Here is a 20,001-nt window from a genome sequence, read left to right on the forward strand (position 1 = left end):
AGTCCAGAATGTTTTTCCAAAATTAAAGCTACATCCATCTCAGTCCCCAGTCAGCTGTGGTTTTGGGAGGGTCACTCCCAGTCCTTTTAGGGGCTCTCCCAGAACCTGACACAGCACAGAAGCTTTGTGGGGAGAGGAGCAACAAGTCATGGGCACCCCGTGCACCGTTATCATGGAGAGGACCATGTCCCTGGTCACGTGATCCCTTTAGGCCACGTGGCTGTGCTGCTTTCTGCCACACACAGGAGCATGAACAGCCGGGACCTCAGGTCTTGCCTTCCGAGGGACACCAGGCAGCCCCTGCCTGGGATGTCTTGACACCTCCAGGGCCACTGACTGGTGTGTTGGTGCCTGTTCTCTCCAGGACTATCCAGCCACTGTGTCTTCCTCATCCTCTCCCTTGCATCGGAGCCCACGCCGCACCTCCCTGGCTGGGGCATTCAAATAGATTTTTTTTTTTAATTTGAAGAGAGATCACAAGTAGGCAGAGGCGGGGGGAGGGGAGACAGGCACCCCGCTGAGCAGAGAGCCCGATGCGGGACTCGATCCCAGGACCCTGAGATCACGACCTGAGCAGAAGGCAGAGGCTTAACCCACTGAGCCACCCAGGCGCCCTCGAATAAATTCTCATTGCGGGTTTAGGCAGATACAAAAGTTGAAAAAGTTAGGCAGGTACAAAAGTACCATGTCTTCTAGTCAATGCTGGCTGGTAGCCCAGGACCAGAAGCAAACCCTAAAAGGCTAAATTACTTGTCTGAAATGGAAGAGTTGGGGCAAGAATCTAGAGCAGAAGTCCCCACGTTGGTGTTTTCGTGTCCCGCGCTGATGTGCATTCCAGTGTCCTGTGGACAGAGAACAGGCGTAAGACTGGATGGAGAGGGGTTGTCTGCAGGGGAGGGGCGTCTGCGCCGGCCGGGGTGCAGGTTGAAGAGCCTGACCAGCAGCCTCAGTGGTGAAGGGGGACCAGTTCCCGAGGTAATGGGTGGTTTTGCCCCTCAGGGAACACTTGACAATGTCTGAAGACCCTTCTGGTTGTCACAGATTTCAGGGAGGTGGGGGGAGAAGGGAGTGCCACTGGGGTCTAGGGGGTAGAGAGAGGCCAGGGATGCAGCTCAGCCTCCCACAGTGCACGGGGGCGGCCCCCAACAGGGAACTCCCCAGCCCTGAATGTCGACAGCAGGCCAAGGCTGAGGAACTGGCCTGAGGTAACTCACAGGTTGCTGATTTGGCAATTTCTAAGTCTTACAAAACCTCTGGAATGTAGGTTTTATCTCCATTTAACAGGTGGGAAAACTGACTTTAGGGGAGGTTCATTGGCTCAGCCTTGTTGGAATGGTAGATGGCGGAACTGGGAGCGTAAGCCTGCCTGCCTTTGGGATGTGCAGTTCAGTCTGCTGGGGCAGTCCACACAGAGATTTGGTAGGAATGAAGTGGTTTTCATCTATTACAAATAGACCCAGGAAGACAAAGTGGGTGGAAACGAATTTGGAAAGCGGAAAAGTTCAACAAATGGGCCTTGGTGAACTAAGCGATATGTAAAGTATTTGTAAAACTTTTGAACGTGTTCATTGTGGTTGGACACTGTTCAAATTACAAAAATTAAAAATCTATAAAAATTACCAAATGAGTAGAAGAGACGTGATTGGCTGAGAATAAACTTGGGAGGAAGGACTCCCCGAAAACCTCCCCCGAATTCCGGGGCCTTTAGTTACTTCATTGCTTGCTTAATTTGTCATTGTTTACATTCCTTTTAGTAATTGTTGTTGTTGTTTTTACAAATGCAGCGAGTGCTCATTACAGGAAAACCCAAAAATTAGGTCAATCCCAAAATAGATAAACTTCTTGAAGAACCTTCTACCTAGTCACCTTCCCGAGGTCAAACGTGGCCCATTTTCCCAGGACCTTTTTCTATGGACATTTATATGGGTGTCTTTTCCTTCATCCTTTCACTCTATTCACTCTATTTCACTCTATCTTTCTTCCTTTTTAGCAAAAATTTAGCTTTCTTCCTTTTTAGAAAAAAAAAATTCTTTCTTCCTTTTTAGTACTTTCTCCTCGTAAACTTCCATACTTTATGTAACTAATGCCCTATTTAGGACATGCAGATTGTTTTCAGCATGTTGCTGTTACGAACCTCACCTTACAGTGAAGAAAAGGAAGGGATTCCGGCCACACACGGCACAGATCTCACAGCCATGGTGTCAGGTGAAAGAAGCCAGACCCAAACATGGCCAGTGTGAGTCCGCGCACATAACCTAAAACCAACAGGCAAACTCAGCCACCGTGTGTAGAGACACACAGTCAGGAGGCAAGGGAAGGTATGCGATTATGACAGACGCGGGGCGGCCGGGATGGTGCATCAGGAAGGGCATCTGGGGACACGTGGGGGCCAGCAGTGTCTTGATTCGTGACTGGGTGGGGCTTGCGTGGGCATTTACTTTGCAATAACTCACTAGGCAGAATGTGGATGGTCCACGCATCTTCATCTGTGTGCATGGCATTTCACAAAACACTTTTAAAAATGAGCAGAATTAAGATAGGTGGCGGAAATATTAAGTAGAAATTTAAAAGAGGGCAAAACTATTCTGAAATTTAAGCAAAATACTTGAGGCACAAAAAGATGCATTCTGCCTCCATACTACCTCAAAATCCCAATTTTTGAAAAAAGTGGACCATATTTTTATTTTTATTTCATTTAAATTCAGTTAGCCAACATAGAGCACATCATTAGTTCCAGAGGTAGAGTTCAGTTAGCCATCAGTTGCAGAGAACACCCAGTGCTCCACACATCGCGTGCCCTCCTTCCCGCCTGTCACCCGGTCACCCCGCCTCCCCACCGACCTCCCCTCCAGCGACCCTCAGTTCGTTTCCCAGCGTCCAGAGTCTCTCAAGGTTTGTCTCCTTCTCTGATTTCTTCCCATTCAGTTTTCGCTCCCTTCCCCTATGATCCTCTGCACGATTTCTTATTTTCGTGGACTGTATTTTTAGACCAAATTGTCCTTTGGGCTGAAGTGTGTCTCCTCCCCTGTTCTCACCCAGATTGTTTTCTATCAAATTGCTTTTGTTTGTGCCAAGTCATGTGGATTATTCTAAAGCCCAGGTATTTTTTGGGGCCCTCTGGCCTGCCTGCCTACAACCCTGCCAGTGTTAAGGTCCTTCATTTGTAATAAACGCTGCACTCGCTGGCTTTCACCGTCAGCCCTTGGGGGTGCGTGACGCTGGAGTCATCGTCCTGCCTCAGCTGTGAGCCTGAAGTCTGTCTTTCGCTTGTGTTCATTTACTCACTTGTCCATCCGTCTGCTAGCGTGGATGGCTGAGTACCCCGTGTGTTGGGCATGGTTCTAGGCGCTGGGGCAGCACTGTTTCTGGAGAGTTCTGTCTCTGCTCTTACAGAACCCCCTTTAACATCAAATCGACAAAACAGAATGTCCTGTGATGAGAAGAAATGAGTCAGGATGAGAGGGAGAGTGGGTAGAAAGTGAGGAGGGTTGTGTAGTTTGTACAGAAGGGGTCCTGGGGACCTTGCGGGCATGGTGACTTCTATGCAGAGACCCGAGCGGAGCAAGGAAAAAGCCATGGAAGTGTTGGGGGAGGGCATTCTGGGTAGGAGTAGCAGCAAGTGCAAAGGGCCCTGGGTGTTCAGGGAACAGTCCATGGGGTGGGGTGGTAGGACCTGAGGTCCAGGAGGATGGCCAAGGCCAGCTCGGGTGGGGACTTGCCGCTGAAGAGATCTAACATTGTGCTGAGGGATGGAGTTCCACAGGTAGATTTTGCCCTGAGGAAGGCTGGGGTCTGATGGCTGTTTATAAAGGATAATAGAGGGAGGGGGGCCTGGGTGGCTCAGTCGGTTAAGCGTCCGACTCTTGATTTCGGCTGAGGTGTTGACTTCAGGGTGGCGGGATCAAGCCCCTCACAGGGCTTCACTCTGGGTGTGGAGCCTGCTTAAGTCTCTTTCTCTCTCTCTTTGTCTCTGCCCCTCTGCCCCTCTAAAAAGATAGTGATAGGTATGGGGGGGTTCCTGGGGACAGAGTGGGGAGAGACCAGCTTCCTGTGACCTAGGGGCTTCACTCCGTGATGGCCTCTTCACTCTGGAGACTTTCCACTGAGCCCCCTTCTCTCTCTGAGCCGTGGCAGTGGGTGGTACTCCCCTCTGGGACTGGCAGGTCCATAACCAAGGATGGGGGCCTGCGCTCGTCTCTGAAAAATGCATCATGTCTGAGATGCCCCCTCACTTTAGCTGTCAAGAAGTTTTGGATCCTGATTCTGTTAGGCAATCAGGGTGTCATCTTACCACCTTGGGGTCACCCTCAGACATGGGGAATGTGCCATCCATACCTCAGTCCAAATTAGTGTATTTATGTTGACTAGGACAAGATGCCTTCCTGTAGCTAGGCCAGCATCCACTAATCTAATCTCATGGGACAAGTTATTTATTTGTTTATTTATTTATAAAGATGTTATTTATTTTAGAATGAAAGAGAGAGCGAGCACAAGTGGGTGGCTGAAGGAAAGGGAGAAGCAGGCTCCCTGCTAAGCAGAGAGTCCAATTCAGGGCTCAATCCCAGGGCTCTGGGATCGTGACCTGAGCCGAGTGCAGACACTGAACAGACTGAGCCACCCAGGCGCCCCAGGGACCACAAGTAATTTATTAGTACTGAAATTTGCAAGTGATTTTCTCTTTATACAACAGAGCAGAGTCCAGGCTAGTCCCGTGAAAATAATATTCTCATTTACTTACAATATGATAAGCTTTCTTGAGTTGGGCAGAAAGGGTGGTGTTCCTTCTGCTTCTGACAGGTGACTCAGACCCAGGCCAGCTCTGCTGCTGCCCCTGGCCTCTGTGGAAACCCCCAGAGGAGCCCCAGTTCCTCTAGACAAGTAGGGATTACTTTCAGCCCTGAGGCAGCTCCCTTCTATTCTTTGGCAAGTTTATTTCCTCTGCTTTAAAAAACCCCACACTCACCTTCCCTCTCCATGCTCTCGACCCCAATTACCTTACCCTTGCTTAGCCAACCTCATTGCCCTCTGCTGCCAAAGAAGGTACCAGAGTGTTTTTTGTTTTAACACACAGGCTGCCCTCTTTATAGTTGTGTTCTCCTTGTTCTCTACAAAGGTGATTCTGAAATGACTTCTAAAATTATGTATCTTAAAATAAAAGAAAGTTTAAATAAAAATCAAGGTCAAGAAAAGGAGTAGGGGGAATTGAAACACACACAGACACACACACACAAATCAGGGTCTCACATAATTACTAATGGTGAGGTGTGAATTTGACTCTGAGCTTCCTGGCAGCCTAAGCAATAAGAGAAACGTGACCCATTTAATGATTCACTTTTTCCTGAGGAAACACACACCCATTCTTCAGGGAAAGCAATGGGATTCCTGCTCTGAGTTCCAGACAAGTAGTTTCACCCACCATTGAGGGCTATAAACGTGGTGAAGAGGAAGCAGTGCCCCACCCGACTCCTCTCCTGGTCGTCTGTCTCCACTGATGACTCTTCTGGGCCCCATGCTGTTCCATGTCCTGTGCTGGTCTGTGCTTGCCCCGCAGCTGCCTTAACCAACGGTTTTCTTTGCAAAGTTGAAGAGAATTGTCACAACCTCTTGGTTTATACTTGAAACGTGGGGTCTCTGTTGACTGGCCAGGACTCTGGTGACTGTTGTTCTGAATTTCCTGTTGGAAAGACACGTGCAAATGCTGGGACCCAAGGCACCTCCCACTCTTCTGAGGAGATGTCTACAAAATGGAGGCATTTTAGCTGGGGGGTCTCTGGCTTCGCTAGCCCTGTACTTCCTGGTTTCTCTTTGAGAGTCTCTGAGCTGCTCTGCCGGGCTGGAGGGGTTTTAGGATTTGTGTTTTCACTTTTTGAACAGCAAGCAGTGAGGTGCCACCTGAACCAAACACCCCTTTCCCCACCTTTGGCCACAGTCCATCCCTGAGTCACCCTCTCGTCTCTCCTCCTGTCATTTTAACCACTTCCTGCTTGCCCTTCATTGTCTAAATAGCATGGTCAGAATGACATATTTGAACACTTCCCTGCCATCTCATGTAATTTTCCCTTCCAGGCTGATTTCTTTTCTGAACGTTGGAATTTTGTCTTCTGGAGACCTAAGATACCTTTCTGACCGCAGTAGTAAACTAATGATTGCTCATATGTATTGAATGCTCCTGAAAATCAGGCATTGGGCTGGGCTCTTTCCATCTTCTCTCTTACTTAATCCTCCCAACAGCCCCAGGAGATATTATTATCCTCCTTTTTCAAAATGGGAGAATGGAACCCAAGACCAGTAGCCCCAGGTCACCAGGAGTATAGCGGGTGGAGCTGGCACTGGGCCTTGGATCCATCCGACCAGAGTCTGTGTGCTTGACCATCACCCAGGACCCCCTTTCGGGGTATCCCCGAGGATGTCTCATTCCACTGTCGATCGGGATCAGCGCCAGCGCCGTGATAACGGCATCTTCTCCCTTCTGGGCGGTGGGAATATCAGCAAAGCAAGAATTTGTCAGACGTTTTTTAACTAAATGACCTTCCCAGGAGATGGTTTGGGTCTCTCAGCCCTACTGGCCACTAGGCAGGTTGGGGGACTGCCCCCAGGTGTTATCCAGCCTGGCATCTGGGTGATCAACAGGGTTGGCTGGGCTGGTGTTTCTCCCTTTTCCTCTGTCCCCTAGGCCCTCCCAGGTGTCTCCTCTCCCAAGCCCATGGCTTCCTTGAAGGTAGACCTATTCCAGACACAGAGCTCCTATGGGTGTCACCACTCACCTTTGTCCCCGGTGAGTCTAAGAGTGTCCTAGGAGAGCCTCCTCTCTCTTCCCCCAGGGCCTCGGTGAACCTCTCCAGCCCTGAGCCCCCAGTCACCAGCTCCATCCTGGCCTTGGGGCCACACCGTTTGCTCTGCACTGGCTCTGGCCTCCATTGTCCCGTGAAATCTTCAGCCTGTCTTCACCAGAGATGTTGTGCTCATGCGCAGGGAGGGCAGACCCCAGAAGCTGCAGCCTGCCAGAGCCTATCCTCCTGTCTGCTGAAAGCATGTCTGTCATTTGCCTCCAACATGCAGCTGCTTTTTCCTCTGGGCAAATGTCCACCCCTAGTCAGCAGTGAGAGTTCTCGTCTGCTTCGTGTGGTCCCTAAAAGAACGTTCCATGAATTCCACGTGGGACAGAGTGGCCACCCAGTCAGTGCCAAGCCCAGAACAACACTTCCTGCGGAGTCCCTGCCTGGGGGGCCCTTGGCCACTTCATGGATGTGAAGGCCCAAGTGGGCAACGGGAACAAGAGGCTGCTGTTCCAGAGATGCTTGGCAGAAAGCCTTGCTGTGTCCCTCCTCGTCTAGGTCTTGGTGACATCTAAGAGGTGGGCCAAAGTGTCACTGGATTCAAGGGAACACCAAGGCTATGTGCAAGCGTGTTAAGGAAATACTGGCTGACTGAAACGATGTCCCAGGGCCCCCAGCCCAGAACACGTGGTGGAGAGAGAATGTCTTCAAGTCCTGTAAGAAGATCTTCCTCAGCAGTGTGCTGGGTTCTTGTCACCAGAGCCCCAGGAGGTGCAGGAGTCGGGGACTCCCCCTCAGAATGGACGGAGAGGAGCGTGAAGATGGAAGTGAGGACAGCGACTCAGCAATGGCAATCCGCAGTTGTCTTGTGTGTTCCCGTCTCTGTCTCTAGGATTTGTGTTTTCCGTAAGGTCCCTTCACAGAAACTAGATCACTGTGTCCAAAGGCTTTGAAAAGAAAAGATGCCAAATATGGAAAACAGATTAGGGGTGGACGCCGCTCTTGCAAAAATGGAGGCGAAGGAATGTGGGTTCTGGAGTCCGAGTCCCCCAGCGCCACGGACTCAGGGCCAAACACCTTGCCTCCCACTGCCCATGTCCCCCACCCCCAGAGATGGGGCTGATGACTGTGGTCACCCCCAGGGCTGACATCGGAGCTCCTAGAGGTGCTGAGGCAGAGCCCCCGGGGGCATGAGCTGGCCATCAGGGTGACGTGGACCCGGACAGCAGAAGCGAGGCCACTTCTTCGGGCTCCTGTGAACAAGCAAAGTCAGGAAACCTTGCGAGTAAGATTTGTCACCGTGCGGGGGAGGCTGTCTGTCTGTGCTAGCTGCCTGGGTGATTATCTGCAGCCTGGAGCTTCCTGTCATCGGCCCAGCAAACGGGGGACCGGCGCTGGCCCCTCGCGCCTTCCACCCCTGCTGCGGACCGTGCGCTCTCCAGTGGGTTTGCCCTGGAGCCTGCCCACGGAGGTCCTCGACTGGCCTGGCACATGGCCCCTGCTTTTGAGAGAAAGCAGAAGGGCAAGGCTACTTTTCCTAAGTAGAAGGACCAGAAAGACCCATTTTTAATAAGCCCTGCGGGCTGCAGACCATCCTAACTTAAACCACTTCATAGGTGGTTTTGAGAATAAGAGGTCATGGGGCGCCTGGGTGGCTCAGTGGGTTAAGCCGCTGCCTTCGGCTCAGGTCGTGATCTCAGGGTCCTGGGATCAAGTCCCACATCGGGCTCTCTGCTTGGCGGGGAGCTTGCTTCCCCTTCTCTCTGTCTGCTTGAGATCTCTCTCTCTCTGTCAAATATTTAAAAAAAAAAAAAAGAATAAGAGGTCACTAGTCAAGAAGGAGAAAGCCCTTTTCTCTCCTCTTGACTCTAAACAAGTGCTTTCTTGAGGGAGCAAGAAGAGGCCATGGGGGGGGGGGGCTGGGCTCAGAGGCTTGCGGAGCAGGGTCTGAGGGGCAGAGCCAGCGGGTGCCCCTAGAAAGTGGCATCAGAGGGCAGGGTTTTGTGATCTGTCCCCATGTGTGTCCCTCTGCCCTACAACAGAGCCAGGCTCAATTTTGTTAAATGAGTGAATGAAAATTAACCAAATGGGTTCATATGTGAAATAACCAACCCCCTAAAGCAGGTGCTTTCTCTCCTCTAGATCGCATACGTCCTTCACAGTTGGCTGTCCTCCCTGCACGCGTCCCATCACACACCATGTGCTCTGTCCACCCCCACCATACCCCAGCCCTGCAGGGCTGCCCCCTTTCCCTGCAGGCTTGCTCCTGTCCTAGCAGACACCCGCTTTCTTCAAGGCCCATCTGGAAAGCCGCCACTGCTGGGATGGCTCACGGGACGTCCCTGCCCAGCTTTAGTCCATAACTGACCACGTGGCATTACACTGTGACTACATCTCTGTCTTTTCCAGCAGAGCGTGGGCATCAGCAGGGGTGCCAGCCCGGTGACCAGTGAGCCCGGGGCAAGTGCGGAGCAAGGACAGGTGAGAGCAGCAGCCACACGAGCCGTGCCCCAGCCACACTACCTCAACTCATCACGGCACCCGAGAGCTGAGAACTTTTGGCCAGCGAACTTCCCATGGAATTAAAGAGTCTGATTGAGCACCTCAGTTCTGTAAGTAAAAACCACGAGAGGGTACAAAACGTCAGGAAGACCAGAATTTCTTTAATAATGAAATAATTTATTTGTTAATGGTGGAACAGTACAGAAGTTTACATATACACAGCAAAGATTCTCTAAAACATGTAGTAGTTCTAAAAATGCATGTGCTAACTGTAGTAAAAAGCACCATTCTCTAGATCTTGACACAGGATTTACATTGGCTTCATATTTACACCAAGAAATAAACATCTGGAAACAGAATTCCGTACTCTCTCATCTGCTGCTCCCTGTTTAGGCTGTGTTTACTAGGAAGATGGCCCCAACATTGATGGTTAACAGCAATATTCCCAGAGCACCAATTCTAGGGACAAGGGGTAAAAGGCAAGTTTGGTTCTCAGGTAAAAGCTAAAATGAAGAATGCCCCATCAACTCACCACCCTCCCCAGAGTAAGAAATCAAAATCAAAAATTTGGAAAAATCTTAGAATCGGGTGCCTCACTAATTCTCATTTTATGATTTTGAGAGAAGACAAAGATACTCAATTTCTTTAGCCAGCCGAGAGCTGACTCTAGAAGTGCCAGACAGTTATTTCTTCTTTCAGAAGAATGTAAGAAAAGTGTCCATGGAACAAATTTTGAGGAAATCATGATAAATCGCTTATCGCACACACACCCCTCCCCATCCCCAGATAGCTTCGAAACAAAACATCCCATAGTCACAGAGATCTGAATGAGAAAAACCACCCCGTCTGCAAGGGTCTTTGGGTCATCTTCTCCCAGAAAGGATTTGAAAACTCAGTAGCCAGCTACCTAAGCATGCCGAATCCATGAGTTAGACACAGGAAAACAACACCACCACACACACAATAAAACCCAAAACCAAAACCCAGATTGACCTGCAGGAAATCGCCTTGTGGCAGTTGACTTCCTGGGGTTTGACACACGGTAGGTAGAGGAGGAAGGCAAAGAAGCTTGGGAAACAAGCAGAGAAGGAAGAGAAGACAGATTCAGGAATAGATTATAAAGCACAATGAAAGTGGTATTCTTGCCGGTACAGTATGGTATAAAAACCTAAATGTGTATGTATATACTTTTCAAAAATAAGTTTTCTCTTTAAAGATGGGGCAGAGGCAAGAAGAAAAAGCCCATAATGCCCATTCGCAACCCCCCCAAGACCCCGCTAGACAGTTATTTTGAGCACCACCATCCTACCTAGTTGACACTTTTTTTTTTTTTCACCCCACACAGCCCAGGATCTGCTCTTGGCCACTTCGGGGACGGATCAGAAAGGCCCATGGGAAACCCAGGTAAGGACCCTTTGTTTCTTTTGAAAATAAGCAGAGGTTAGAGGACCACGCTTTCCTTAGAAGAAACCTGCTCCAGGGGCCAAATGCCAGGTCAGGGCCCTACCACAGTGCTCAATTTTGAATTGACCCTGAAATTGAATCTGGGGTAGGCTGGGAGAGGAATTTAGATCCTGCTCAAAATAGTGATTCAAAGGGCATCACAAACTAGCATTAGGTCTGTGACTAGACACAGGAGTCAGCGGTCACTAGCAGCACCTTGAAGAATTCAAGATTTTTGCTCAGCAGCAGGAAACCCATACAATCCCCTGGGTGCTTTGCCGTTCGTTTTAAGCCAACGGGCAGAGAAAGCTAGGCTTTCTGGGCTGTTCACAGAAGCACACAGACGTAGTTTTCTCACTGCACAAAACTGGACTACATACTCTTCTTATCCCATCTGCATTGCAATGGTATCGGTGAGAGTATAGATTTCTCTTTTAAAATCAATTTTACATAAAAATATGCATGTGCCTATATTTACACACATCTCTAGTTACGTACAATTGTCAAAGTCTTAAAGGCTGGGGTTTCTATCCTTGCCCATCCCCTCCCCCCAACAACCCTCATAGAAAGGTTTTTCGTTTTTCTTTAAAAAACCCAAAACAACCAAAAAGACTTTATAGCTCTGAACAGTCACGCTGGTGGATCAGTGAATGAGAGAACAGGTTGGCAAATCAGGGCTGCTGACAGCCGCGTGGGGAAGGGGAGTAGCTGCCTCAGGCTGAGTTTGCTGGTCCTGAAGGTTACAGTTTTGGTTAGAGAGAGGCTTAGCTGGCATGCCGATTCAGTCCACCTCGAGCTTTTGCAAAGTAAGGTCTAACCCTGGTGTCAGTTCGTCACAAGTGCATTAAAAATATATCCATTTCCACATTTATATATGCAGTCAAATTGAAAAGGACCAGACAAACAGTGCAAAGGTCAAATAATTACTGTTTTATATTGGGACAGTACATTTCAGATTTCAACCAAAAGACAAAAATGCAGTTTAACTTAAACACAGAAAATAACGGCATCTCTCAGATGCCTTATTTCTAAATCGAACAAATACACAAATTCTGTTCCCTTCCCTCCCCCAAAGCAAGCCCACCAGCTTTGCCCAAAGTCTTGAGTTTTCGATGCCATTTGGCATCCAGCATCTTGGCCTTGTGATGGGCTTCAATGTAGCAATTAAAACGCTTGAGAGGTCTAGCGAATGGCATTCGAAAGGGACCTCAAAGTGCAGATACATCTTTTCAAACATGTTACAGGCTGAGCTGGCTCTTTGAACACTATCACTCTGCTTAAATTCAGGAAGCAGGCTTTAAAAATGCAAAAGGCAGACAAGTTGTATTTCAGTGCAAATCTTCAGCTGGTCATTGGAAAAGATTCCAAAAAAAAAAAAAAAAAAAAAATCCTCTGTGTCACCTGCCCCTCCCTCCCCCGCCCCACCCCCCCAAAAGCTGAAATTCAGGGGAAAAACAAAACAAAACAGAACAAAACAAAAACAGAAGTACAGATGACTTTGGAATCATTTAAAGAATCGACTATTTCCAATTAAAAATTTTAATACATTAGAATCATTAAAATGAAAGAACGAAAGTAATCTTGCTTTGTTTAGACCACTCTAATGAATGAGCTTCCGCGTGGAGCGCGTTTGAACTCTGAGTTGTGTAGAAGGTGGAGGCGCTGGAGGCGAGGCGAGGCTGGGGGGCCAGAGACCGCAGGCGGTGGGGGCTCGGGACGGCCCCCCGCCCACTGCTGCTTCAGCCATGGAGCCCTTAGGTTGCAGTGCGTCTGTGGATTTTAGGAATGTTCTTGTCACTTTGTGACACACACTCGGTTTCAGCGTCACAGGTTTTACAAATGGTTCAAATTCAATGAAAAAGATTTGCCAGAGGCTGAAAACCTCGACCTCAAAAATATGAATGCAAAAATATTAAGGGGAATGAACCAATTTTGTAGATACCTACATACAAAGTTTCTAGAACATCTATAAAAGCACAAAGTCATAAGAATTTGTTTTCCATTACATTAGTTTATATAAAATGAATAAATAGTATTTATAGATTTAATGTGTCTTATGTACATATACATGTGCTCTGTTTTAGCTTAAATAAAAATGCTACAAAGTGGGAGACCACTTGAGGGAGAAATCATAACCAGAAAGAAAGATCAGCCTTTTAAACTAGCAACCCCAGAAGCCTCCATAAAGAAGTTTCTGGGTGTATCCAAAAATAAGGAGAGGAATTCTAATAACACTGTACCATCCCCTCCTGTTCACCTGCAACACAGGGTAGAAAAGTGGACTTTTCCTTTCACTGATGATGGACACTAGCTCAGCTAGCGCCAAAGCTCAGTTATTGCTGAAAGTTAAATAGGAAAATAGGTTAGAGTTGGACCCAACGTCACTTATTTGGGGGTGGAAAAAAGGCATAATCACTTTGTGTTAAGTGGGAAATGGAGATCTCATTTATCTCTGAGGTAGGAAAAAAAAATGTTCCAGAGACAAGTAGCATAACAAACTTTGAGGGAAAAAACGTGCCTTGGGATAGCAGTATGCAGCGCGGTCCCAAGAACATCGCACACAAAGAGATTGTACCGTCTTGTTTGTGACAACAAACGCTGCCGGAGCTTGCATGAGCTGTGGCGACCCCAAAGACGTGCTCTAGCACGGTGTCCACTTCCAGGCGAGAACTACTGCTCCCATCCACACGCGGCTGGGGGCGGGGCAGGGTGAGCACAGGGGGGCGGGTGAAGGGTGTGTTTTCTGGAGGTGTTCCTGACTCCTCACTGGGGTGAGGTCCACGGTGAAGTGCTCTTAAATGCCGCTTTCAAAGCTTACTTTGGAGTTCTGAGATCAGGATCTCAACTTTAAAAGTTTGTTTCCTTCCATTTCCTAAGCACAAGACCCATTCCGACATTCCTGCTAGGTGAGTAACATAGCCAGAAAACTTTAAGACAGGTATGCTAGACTACCCGGGGACAGTAAATAAGCGGGGGAGAGTGCTGGGCGGTGAAAGTTGCTTATTCGGTCTGAGAATTCTTGGGTGCTTCAGAGTGATTGGAATGTACAGGCTGGCAGACGGATTTTTATGGAGAGAAAGAGAAACTAGTGGATGCAATCAGAAACCCACCATCCTAAGCACTTCCTGGAAAACGTTTACAGAGCTGGTTCTGGTACAGGTGGTACACGGAGGCTGACGTGCAAGGGGACTGTGGTTGGGTCTGATACGCTACCTAATCCGCTTGGCCGGCAGAGCCCTCCGGGAGGCAGCCGTGGCGACCCCGCGCTCTCAGAGGCCCAGACACGTCTTGTGATTGTCCTGGAGCTTTATTCTCTTCATGCTGGAGCTGGAGTAGCCCTCGTCACTGCCCAGGCTCTGCATGCTGCCCCGCTCGTCCGAGTCGCTCACGCTGCTGCTGCTCCAGTCCAAGTCGCCTGTGAGATAGTCTGTGCTTTCAACGTCCACGTCGATCTCTTCTGTGGGGAGGTCAAGAGACACGGGTGGAGGCGCGCCCTGGGATGCTCCGGCCCAACCACCAAGCCAGCCCCACCAGCCCTGCACTGGAGCCCCAGCTGGAGTGAGAGGAGGGAAGAGGGACTCGTCACTGGGGGTCCAGTGATTGGACATCGCAACAGCTCAAGTGGGCCAGGTCTCTGTTCCTCCCTGGTGTGGCCTCTGGGGACACACACACACACACACACACACACACACACACACGGCAGTGCTCACCCCTGTCGGAGTCCGAGCGCTCCGAGGAGACAGTGGAGCCGATGCTGTCCATCCGTATCCTCTCGATGCCCAGCTTCTCCAGCTGCCGCTTCAGGTGCCGCTGCTCTCGCTGAAGCTGGTCTATTTGGTGAATGGCTTTTCTGTCACAATCTTCAAGTTTCTGCAAGTCAAAGGGGGAGCTGTTGGGGCCCGTAGGCCAACTTCCAAATGGGCAAGGACTCTGCATCTTGCCTTCGAGCCCCGCGACAGGCCGGCTCTCCTCGGAAGCCCTCTGGTGTCTCTCGTCTCGCTTCTCCCAGGGCAGGATGGGGGCCTCCTGCCTTTGGCTATGCTCCGCGGCACCAACCTTGCGTGGCTACCTGCACGGTCACAGGTAGGGATCTGGGGGCTGAGCTCGGCCCCTCTAATGCCGGGGAAGAGCTACCAGCCCCCCAGGGCTGTGGGGACACCCTGCACACCACTCTCTGGGAGCTGTGACACGGCCGTGCAGAAGGAGGGTTTGTCAGTTCCGTGTTCTAATGATAACACCTGAGTTATTCCAGATCTCAATTAACTTCTGTTCAGTAGCAGGAAGCAGTCTTTGCAAGTCCTCATTCCAAACTGTCCAACATAAGATCTTAAACGCATTTCCGAAGACCACTTGTTTTTATGAATCTGTTTAAGTGTGGTTATGTTGCTCTAGACAGAGGTTCTTTTTCCCTCCAGAACTGTCATGAAGGCAGGCCACTAACCATAATTAAGGAGACATTTGTCCAACAGTGACTAAAGGGTTATTGCTAAACAGTGAGTTCTGGCTGTAGCTGGTGGCGGTCTGACTACCACTCTACTCTCTCACCTTCTGCTCTTCAAGCTACGTGCTACATGCGGACTGTTTCAGACCCTCTGGGAGGTGCTAGGGATACAAGGTGAGCGCAAAGACCTCATCTCCTCCTCCGACAATGGAGACAACCAAACAGTCACACAAACCATGGTCAGATGACAACTGTGATAAGTGCTAAGAGAGAGAGATATCCAATAATAGCTCAACTGTGGCAGGAAGGACGTAAGCAGGTCGAGAAAGGCTTCCCTGAGCTAGTGATACCTGTGTTGAGATCTAAAGGATGACAAGAAGTTAACTAGGTGAAGAAGGGAGGAGAAAACATACCAACCAGAGGGAACAGCACGTACAAAGGCCCTGTGGTTAGAGAGCATGACAAGTGCAAGGGGCTGAAAGGGCACAGGGCCCAAAATGCCACTGTACAGGCAGGTGAGGGCCAGGTCATGCAGCCTGGGGCAGGCCTGCTGATAGTCTGCCCTGAGCCACTGAAGAATTTTAACTGGGTGACATGCTGACTTGGGCTTTGGAAGGATTACGCTTGGGAAGCACAGAGCTTAGCTCAGAGGCAGCTAGAGGAATACAGGGAGGCCTCTGAGGAGTAGATGGTAGGATGCAGTAGATGGTAGGGTGAAATGGGAGTTAGTCTGTGAAATAGTTAGGTCTTGGAGAGGACTCAGATATGGCTAACAGAGCAAGGGCTAGCAAGGTTGACCCTGAGTTTCTGGCTTAATCAAATGGATAATTAGAGGACCCTTTAACTGCTGTTACACAGGGGTGAGAAATACTGAGTTGGGGTCTGGACATGTTCAGTTTGGGATGCCTGAGATCAAAGAGGCAGGCTGGAGGATGATACACATTTGCTATCCCACATCAGCAGACAAATCCTTAATGGACAGGTAAAGCTAAAAATGAATCCCAAGGATCTTCTTACCTTTATGTGCAATTTGGCTTTTGTCAATAAACTCAACGTAGTGTGTCGGTTCGATTCTGGCCCAAGCGGAACTAGCCCCTTCAACTTCTCCAGGCACAAGCGAAGATGGGCCCGCCTACAAAAACAAGGTCACAGTAGCATTGAGAATTTCACAGTGGGCCAGAAGGCGCTCGAAGAACAAGTTCTAAAAGTGTAGGAAGTTGCCCAGGCCCAGGCCGATGCCACCAATGACCTCTGGTCAAACAAACATCTTTGGACATTGGACAACTCTGGTGAAAGCCACAGAGAAGCCCAAACTGGGGTTTTCTCATCTCTTTATAATACAGGTGTTAGGGAAGGGACCAAGATCTACTCTTATTAGTCATATTTGTCAGGTTATCTCCAAAGTTTCTGGGTTTGGATGTGACCTGACAGCACATGCCAGGGTTTGAATCCTTTCAACCCATACTTCCTCTTTTCCCATTATTCATGGGCCACTAGAACTTGAGCACTGCTGTATGTAGCATTAACACACGTGAATGGCCTGTGTGGTTACTCATTACAGCTTGCTTTAGAATAGCAAAGATCAAATCCATGTAAGTCACTAACATTGAGACCTGGTTAAAAAAATTATCGTGTAGCTATCCGGTGGAATACTACGCAGCTATGAAAAGAACCAGAATGTGCTCTACTTACTACCAGGAAAGAATTCTCAGATACATTGTGAAATGAGGAAAAGCAAGATACCATACCATGCATACAACAGGCCATCTCTGGACAAAACAGAGGAAAAGTAATTGTGTTTTTTTCTATAGACATAAAATCTTGAACAATAAGTAAGAAACTAATCTAACAGCAAGGAGAGAGAAGTCAGGGAAGCGGTGGGGATAAGGTAATATTTACTGAATGACTTGTATCTTTTGGCTTTTCAACTATGTAAACTGTTCAAAAAGTACATTAAAGAAAATGAGGGGCGCCTGGGTGGCTTAGTGGGTTGAGCCTCTGCCTTCAGCTTGGGTCATGATCTCAGGGTCCTGGGATGGAGCCCCACATTGGGCTCTCTGCTCAGCGGGGAGCCTGCTTCCCCCTCTCTCTCTGCCTGCCTCCCTGGCTACTTGTGATCTCTGTCTGTCAAATAAATAAATGAAATCTTTAAAAAAAAATGAGCAAGCACATCATAAGCATTGCTACACTACACAGCCATGCAGAACAGCTACAGATAACCACATTTGGGCGCTGGAGGGGGCTCAGAGGTGCAGTGGGACAGAGTGGGAAGGGAGAAAGCCCGGAGGAGGCGGAAGCCGCAGTGAGCCCTTCAAGAGAGGACCTTTAGGGGCGCCTGGGTGGCTCAGTGGGTTAAGCCACTGCCTTCGGCTCAGGTCATGGTCTCAGGGTCCTGCGATCCAGCCCCGCATCGGGCTCTCTGCTCCGCAGGGAGCCTGCTTCCCCCTCTCTCTTTGCCTGCTGCTCTACTTGTGATCTCTCTCTCTCTCTCTCTCCCCGTGTCAGATAAATAAATAAAAAAAAAAAAAAGGAGAGGACCTTTAGTCACTGACTGATAAGAGTTTTGGAAATTAACACTTCATTTCTTTTTTTTTTTTTTAAAGATTTTATTTATTTATTTGACAGAGATCACAAGCAGGCAGAGAGGCAGGCAGAGAGAGTGAGAGGGAAGCAGGCTCCCTGCCGAGCAGAGAGCCCGATTCGGGACTCGATCCCAGGACCCCGAGATCATGACCTGAGCCGAAGGCAGCGGCCTAAACCACTGAGCCACCCAGGCGCCCAACACTTCATTTCTTTGTGCTTTATTTGGGAACCTAGCAGATCCCACGAGTGGGAGAAACACCCAGGATTCAGAGTTTTTGCCTCAGCCTACCACATCCTAAAAGCCTTCACAGGCCATTCCAACCCATCATGATTCCTCCACTTTCTGAGTACTTACTGGTTTATACTAGTCAAGGGGACGTTCACTGTTCTGCTGGAATCATTTGGTATTTGCTACTTAACCACTCATTCATCGCAAACTCCTCAGAAGGTTGGACTGCCGCTTAATCACTGCTGAGTTACTATGGTGCCTCTCCCTCCTAATTCCTTAATAAATGTCTGCTGAGTGGGTTACATCACTATTCAACTAGACTGTAAGCTTCTGGAGGACACAGTCCATCTCTACTCCACCTCTGCTCCTTCAACAGTGCTCCGGCTCCTGGGGTTTTAGATACGTGCCCACAGCCCACACACAACCACCCAGAGCAGAGTTTCAGGGAGCCTGGGAGGCTACCAGCTGAACTGGGAGACAACCTTAAAGCTTAATTTGCTCCCCTTGCCACTTAAAATTTTTGACCGTATTAGCGAAAGTGAAAATGGTTTCAGAAAGCTCCAAGAGGTCCATATGTATGATAACGACCTAGGAAGTCCCTTCACACCCTTCATACAAAGACTTCGGGATGTTCCTCCCAAGGCAGACCTAACAAATGGTGCATCAGACAGCCTGATGAGCCCGTGTCTCATCAGCTTCCACGCCTCCTTCCTTGTCTAGCTCTCAGAGGAGCTGTCCTAGACTCTCCGAGGGCCCTTGAAGCCTGGACAGACTTGAAGAGCACAACATTTGCTCTTGAGTTAGGAAGATTTAATGGCACAAAAATGCCTTACTCTTTGATAAGACTTCCACTTGCCGTGAAACCCTGTCCATGTGGAAGGGCCACAAGCAAAGGGTCCCATTACAGGTTTGCTCCACCTACCACTGCAGGAGGGAAAACGCAAAGCAGAACCTGTGTGTAAAACGGACCTGTTCACCTTGGATGGTAACATTCAAGAAGAGTCATGAACACAGATCATATAAGAAACACCATGAGAAGGTAAAGTCAATTATACAGTTATCCAAATTATTTCTCCCGAAGTTTACAAACAAATTGTCAAGTTAGGAAAAAACGTTCAAAAATTAGATGTAGACATTTTTCAGTTTAACTTGTTACCTGCAAAGACAGCATGATTCAGAACAGAGTCCTATTAGTCATTTTATGATGTGGGTTTATCTGCAAATATGAGTATGTAAATTTTTAGGAAGTTTGTCTACTGATAAAAATATAATAAAGTCATCTTTCCATGCATCGTCATTTCTTTTTTTTATTTTCAGTGTAACAGTATTCATTGTGCATCGTCATTTCTAGTTCTATAGGGAGTCTAGCCCAGAAAAGTATAATTCTCACTACCCAAATGTGGGTTTTTCCAAAGAACACTTCAAGTTGTGAAACTAGAAATAAGCCATTTGACTAATTCAAGCTAAGGATAATACGTGTACATTGAGTGGTTTTTTTGGCCTGGTTCTATGAAAATAAGACCAGAGCTTTCCCCATAATTTTGTCGAGATCCAAAGCCAACTTCTGTCTTTGGTAGTGCCTGCCTTGGCCTCCTCAAGTGCCCAATGGCTGCCCTGCCCAACTTCGTGCAGACATCCCCAGGCTGGCACCTGGGCCAACCACAGCGGAGGGGTGAGGTCTATGGAGTGGGCTCAGTTCTGTCATGTAATAGCCAAAACCGACTCCCGAACCAGATAAACAAGCCAACAGACCCCTCTGTAAAAGCTGCCCTTGAGGCTCCTCAACCCTGAGACACACACGGGCACGCTGCACCCGGGATCTGGAACCCCTCAGCCGGCCTTGAGAGCACCCAGGAAGCAACGAGATCTAGAGCAAGTAACACAATCACCTGCCTCAGCTCTTCCTCCCCAGTCCGGACTACTCCCCTGGCCAGAGCTGCGGTCCTCAAGGAGGCAGTGTCCCGTTTTGAACCAGGTCTAACTCCCCCCTGGGGAACCAGCAGAGGTTCTGCCACACGTACTTAACA

At 48.9% G+C, this 20,001-nt stretch overlaps 1 protein-coding gene across 1 annotated transcript in view; it reads right to left on the reverse strand.

Annotated features, from left to right (window-relative positions):
* Nucleotides 1-9,799: 9,799 nt before the first annotated feature.
* Nucleotides 9,800-20,001, reverse strand: part of MXD1 (MAX dimerization protein 1) — a 28,008-nt gene continuing 17,806 nt past the window's right edge. Inside the window, exons 4-6 of the mRNA XM_045979070.1 lie at nt 16,180-16,294; nt 14,432-14,591; nt 9,800-14,178 (exon numbers count right to left, since the gene is read on the reverse strand). Of these exons, the coding sequence (XP_045835026.1) occupies nt 13,991-14,178; nt 14,432-14,591; nt 16,180-16,294 (463 nt within the window). The 3' untranslated portion in view covers nt 9,800-13,990. The remainder of the gene's footprint in view (nt 14,179-14,431; nt 14,592-16,179; nt 16,295-20,001) is intronic.

The sequence above is a fragment of the Meles meles genome, chromosome 15, assembly GCF_922984935.1.
Source record: "Meles meles chromosome 15, mMelMel3.1 paternal haplotype, whole genome shotgun sequence".
Taxonomy (NCBI): domain Eukaryota; kingdom Metazoa; phylum Chordata; class Mammalia; order Carnivora; family Mustelidae; genus Meles; species Meles meles.